The sequence below is a fragment of the Martes martes genome (genome assembly GCF_963455335.1).
Source record: "Martes martes genome assembly, chromosome: 2".
NCBI classification, from domain to species: Eukaryota; Metazoa; Chordata; class Mammalia; order Carnivora; family Mustelidae; genus Martes; species Martes martes.
In genome coordinates, this window is record NC_137889.1 from 193,497,784 (window position 1) to 193,503,783 (window position 6,000).

General features: G+C 41.3%; 1 protein-coding gene across 1 annotated transcript in view; it reads right to left on the bottom strand.

Moving 5' to 3' along the window:
* Window positions 1–5,315, bottom strand: part of LOC308338373 (transmembrane protease serine 11D-like) — a gene marked incomplete at both ends in the record, with an annotated part of 56,231 nt that extends 50,916 nt beyond the window's left edge. Inside the window, 2 exons of the mRNA XM_080796371.1 lie at window positions 3,512–3,767; window positions 5,134–5,315. Coding sequence (XP_080652497.1) covers window positions 3,512–3,767; window positions 5,134–5,315 — 438 coding nt within the window. The remainder of the gene's footprint in view (window positions 1–3,511; window positions 3,768–5,133) is intronic.
* Window positions 5,316–6,000: the final 685 nt, after the last annotated feature.

Consider the following 6,000-nt stretch of genomic DNA (forward strand, 5'->3'; position numbering starts at 1 on the left):
ACACAGCAGGGTTCAGAAAAGTTGCTTATGAGCCTCAGTCTTCTTACATGTACAAATGAAGTTAAAGTACCATTCTCAAAGAGTTGTAAGAATTAAATTCAGTCAAATCAAATCAGAAGAACGAACGAGTGTAAAGCACCTGGCATGTTCAACATGTAATGTTGTCATTCCTTCACCTCCGATGCTCAGGGGAGTGTATGTATGTAAGTGTGTAGGGGTCACAGTTGCCTGAGACGTGGAGGGCGTGTAGTTTGAAAACGGCCCCGGGTGTTTCTAAAATGCCCACCCACCTAGATTCATGCATGTGATCTTGCTTCTCCAAACCATTCTTATCCCTAAAGAGTCTGTTCAAACACGGTTTAAGTAACCTAAAACCTACTACAACCTGTGATGGCTTTCCTGTTGGCAACCAGTGACTTTTCTTGTACGTGCCTCATGTAAATTTTTAAAACCAGTTTCTAATAATAGTAAGAGATCAAAGACATATCTTGGTCATGGGTTCCTTTTTATTTTATTAAAAGAAGTATGTATCATTTACCTCTCCTAAGGTCTCCACATCCGTCTTTCTTGGGCTGCATAGAATCATTTTCTCCTATGGAGGGCAATTTCCTGCACATATGCATGAATTTGATTCTTGAACTTTTTCTCTACATTCAGAAAAGCAATCAGGGCAAATTAATATAATACATGTTAAAAGACAATGTAAGTGATCTTATAAACTGAAGGTTCTGGCTGATAAACCCAATTAAAATTATCCAGTACATCCACAAAAGGCTATTAAGTGATTTTTTATTTGGTTAATAACAAGGTAACAGTATGAGTACATGCAACTGTTAGAAGTAGTATCTATTTTCAGATTAATCGCATTATCAATTAATGACTCTTGGTCTTACGTGTTTCTTCAATACTGCCCAGCAACATAGCTAGGTTTCTCTGGTTAGTTTCTAGTTTAGTCTTTATAAAAACCATTTCAGATCTTCTCTACTTTTCCCCAAGTGTTTATTTTCTATTCTTTATTCCCTGCCCTTGCTAGTAACTGATGACTTACAGTTCTACTGCTGGGGAAGAATATAGACGCTTTCAGATGGCCACTCCTTCCACTATTTGTTACCATATCTGTATATCTTACTCATCTGCCCCTATCCTTCCTATTATAGTGGAAGCGATTTTTGTTCTCCTTTGGGAGGCTGATCTTTTCATTTGTGCTTTGTCTTCACATCTTCATCCTTCTTCTTCCTAAACCTGCTTCTCTGGTATTCCCCATCTCTACAAGTCCCCTGCCATTCACTTGGTTTCTGACACTAGAAATCTGGATATCATTCCTGACTCCTTCTCTTTTCTCAGTGTCTAGGTGCATAAATATTTATTGAACCCTTTCTTTTCTGTCTTCAGCTCCCCTGTCCCACATGAGTCAAGGGCCTCAGCTGGATTATTGCCATTCTCTGATTGGTTTCCTGCCTCAAGTCTTTTCCCATTCTAGTACATTCTTTATACCTACAAGAATGACCATTTGCAAATTGAGTTATGTTACCATTCTTACAAAAACTCTTCAGTAGCTTTTTTGCATTTAAGATACAGTTCATTTTCCTTAACTTAGGTGGCAAAGCCCCACAGCATTTGGACTTTATCTATTTTTTTTACCCTTCTCTCCTACTGACCACATTATTCCACAGTAGACCATAGGCTTATGGTGGGGAGGGGGGTGGGATTGCTGTTTTCAGAGTCTGTCATCCTTGTCTGGTATGTGGTTAAGTATTCATTCATGTGGATGGGAAGTACCATAGCTTTGTTTGAGCTTTTATTTATTTTTTTAAGATTTTATTTATTTATTTGACACAGAGAGAGAGAGAACATAAGCAGGGAGAACAGCAGAGGGAAAGGGATAAGCAGGCTCTCTGCTGAGCAGAGAGCCTGATGTGGAACTCGATTCCAGGACCCTGGGATCATGACCTGAGCTGAAGGCAGAGGCTTATCCAACTGAGCCACCCAGGCTCCAACTTTTAAAAAAATTGTTCTTGTAGGACACATGGCAATACCTTCAGATCATTTTTCAAGACAGAGTGCTCAGCTGCAAAGTATATGAGTACCTGTGTTTTAAAATATAGATTTTATGTTGGTTTAGGTATGGTAAGGCCAGCAGATCAAGAGATGATGGCCACTGAAAAGATTTTTATTTACTGTTCCCAAGAGAAAGGAGAATGCCATTCTAGGTGGGGCTACATGGGGAAGCACCAGAGTTAGAGAGGAGGCAGGGAGAAAAAGAAGAAGCTGTTTACAAGAGCTTTTATTGGGCTTCTGTAGGAAGAAGCAAGTGAGGCAGGGTAGGCAGATATAGGATGGGTAGTTTGAATAATTTCAGTGGGCTCTGTGGTGTAGGAGCTGTCCCTGAGTTGTCTATTACACAGCCCAGGACACATGAACTATAATTGTGGGCATATTCTTCTATGGCATGGGAGTAATGGCCCAGAATGCAAGAGCTCAAAAAAGGAGGTTTTGGGATATGAGCTCTGGCTTGACTCGTTGGCCTGTGGAAGTTTCAGTTGTGGGTGGAGATATTTGCCATTTCTGGGTATTAGCTAGCCCTGGGAGCAGCAGTCCCTCTGGGGTTAGCAAAGTCCCAGATATTAAAACATCAGAATAAAAAGATATACTTAATACAATGTGACAGCCTCTAGCTGCTACTTTTGTCAAGGTTTGCCTCAGTTTTAAAGCCAAGGGCATTTTCTTCTCTTAGAAGCCAATGACTGAGCGAAGTGGTGATATAAGAATATAGCTATTGCCGCATAATATGGATTTCTCTAACGGTAATAGTTACTCCAGAGTTCCCAGTTGATAGGTGGAGATTTTGTCAGACAGTCATTGCTGTCTGATAACTCATCTGCCCAACCCCACTTCCTCTCTTTTCCTTTACAGGCATTATTTCTCAATAAACCTTTGTACTTTTATTTGTCTCATTGTTTATTATCCAGAAAATCAAACTTGTAGTAGGTAGTACTGAGAGAGCTCCAAGAAAACAGACATCAAGATGAAATTTGGGGATTGGATCACTCACCTCCCAGCTGGTAATGAGGATTTAGCAGTAGGTGGCTTGTCAACAGCCTCTGGTACAGGTGGTGGTGTGATACTAAAACTCTCACCACTAGTGAGCTAGGCCAGCATGCTAGTAGAAGTGAATGTACAGGCCGGCGTGCTGATTCGTGTATTTGAAAGATACGGAGCAGGGTGTGGTAGACCTAAGAAGAGTAGGATTGCATGGTTGCTGCTGGGTTGGAGTATGCCCCATGATGCAGTAAATAATGATAATGAAAAGTTGAGGGAAATGAACATAATTGAGAACCTAGTATGAGATCCAGATGTTCTCTTTGGTCAATTATTAAGAAGCCCTCATCCCATGTAGTAGGTGAGCGGGAAACCTGAATACCAAGCACAAGATTGGATAGAGTGGCTCAACTCCCATGATTGTTGAACACTCAACCGAGACAAGTCTGTTATTGCAAAGTCGGAGCCCTACTTGGGAAGGCCTGGGACCTGATCCATGGAATGCAGATAGCTGGCTAGATATCCCTAAAGATTTTGACTCTCCAGACTTCTTTTGAGCCTTCTGAATCTGTAGAAGTAGGTCTTCTGTGTCCTTTGAGAGTTCGTATTCTACAGAGGGCCTCTTGCCTATAAGGTGATAGCTGTCCCCTTCAGGAGCTGTGGGCATTTCCTCTGCTGGCTGCCAGTCAGGGTAAGTCACAACATAACCATCTGGGAATGTGTTGGGCCTGAAGAGAGAAGAACAAAATCTGTTACAAAGGAGCTGCGAAAATTAGCAGCAGGTGCCAAGGGCTGTGGGAGCACTTTCTGTTTGACTGGATTTGGATGGTACTTGATCAAGGGGTCTGGAACGCAAGGCTGGGTAAGGACGGGTTGATTGACATGGGGCAGTCTTTCAGCATATAGGAAATAACATCTGCCGAGGTACTAAGGGAATGGTGTCAGTTTGCTGCTGGAGTGGTTCCTAGAAGTCTGGAAAAAACAGTGGCCCGTGTTAAACAAGGTTGAAATTCCAGAATTTTGGTGAGAGATGGTACAGCCCAAATGATCAAAAGGCTGGAGAGGATGTGGAGAAAGGGGAACCCTCTTACACTGATGGTGGGAATGCAAACTGGTGCAGCCACTTTGGAGAACAGTGTGGAGATTCCTCAGGAAATTAAAAATAGAGCTTCCCTATGACCCTGTAATTGCACTACTGGGTATTTGCCCCAAAGATACAGATGTAGTGAAAAGAAGGGCCATCTGTACCCCAATGTTTATAGCAGCAATGGCCACGGTCGCCAAACTGTGGAAAGAACCAAGATGCCCTTCGACGGATGAATGGATAAGGAAGATGTGGTCCATATACACTATGGAGTATTATGCCTCCATCAGAAAGGACGAATACCCAACTTTTGTAGCAACATGGACAGGACTGGAAGAGATTATGCTGAGTGAAATAAGTCAAACAGAGAGTCAAGTATCATATGGTTTCACTTATTTGTGGAGCATAACAAATAATATGGAGGACAAGGGTAGATGGAGAGGAGAAGGGAGTTGAGGGAAATTGGAAGGGGAGGTGAACCATGAGAGACTATGGACTCTGAAAACCAACCTGAGGGTTTTGAAGGGGCGGGGGGTGGGAGGGTGGGGGAACCAGGTGGTGGGTATTGGGGAGGGCACAGATTGCATGGAGCACTGGGTGTGGCGAAAAAACAATGAATACTGTTACGCTGAAAATAAATAAAAAATTTAATTAAAAAAAAAAGGCTCAGAGAAGTAGGCATGGTGGAATGGATATATTATGGAAAGCCTCATCGGAAAGTTATGTTTCATGGGAGAGCCCAGATAGCACACCATTCACCAAGATCATCAGGAACGTGCTGGTGAGAGGGGTACCAGTAGGGGATCAACTTGTTCCATTTTGCCTGGAACTGTCCAGAGTCAAAAACTCAAAGTCTAACATTCTGGAAACTCAATCTTAGGTAAACTGGCACAGTTGGTCACTCCAGCACAGTATCACTAAGTGTTGGCATGATAGGTACATAAATGAGATGGCCACAGTGGGAGAGATGGAGGCTCCATATGGGTCTAAAAGCTTGTGTTCCCACTTACCAGCGATAGTCTAACCAATGCGACCTTAGAATGTCCAACCCATCATCGACAAAGTCACACTGAATCCACAGGATGGCACTGTACCTTAAGGAGACCAACTGGCTACCTGATAGCATGATCACCGCACTGGACCCCTTCCATCCTGAAAGCACCAGCCATTTCTTCCTTATAGGATTAGACATCTATTCTGGATATGAGTTTGTCTTGCCTACTCAGAGGGCCTTTGTAACACTGGTTGGGGTGTTGTGAACATTCTAACTGGGTAAATTCCTTATAATCCAGAGTACAGTTTTTGTTATTTCATTATGATTGTTCAAGTCACTAAAAGTACTATATATTGTCCTGTGCATTCAGAAGTGAAATGAGAATGTCTGAAAGTACCACCTGCTATTTACTCTCACTTTTTTGACATGTAGGGAAAAAAACCCGGAGCAGTTAAGGTTTTTTTGCTATGAAATATGTTCTCTTCAGGTTATGACTAAGTGTAATTTGAGGTGTGATGTGGGTAGACTTATTTTTCCACTGTCATATCTTTTGTATATATATATTTTCATTTTAGAAGGATTCTTGAGTATCATAAGACCATGAATTGGTATGTAAAATTGACATTAAAATTGTATCAAAGACAGTATAAAAGTCCCACAAGCATTTAGATATAGTTCTTGTTCAATGTTAAGAAAGTACTACTTAGAAGATTTTTTTCTAATATCATTAATGGTATAAAAGATAGCAAAGATGATGAAAAATGGAAGGAATTTAATTGTAATCTTAAAGTCAGAGACAATGCCTCATCATATATTGGCTTGAATATATGGTAATATTTTTAAAGTAGTTACTTTCAAAAAATGTAACTATAGCTGTGCAGTG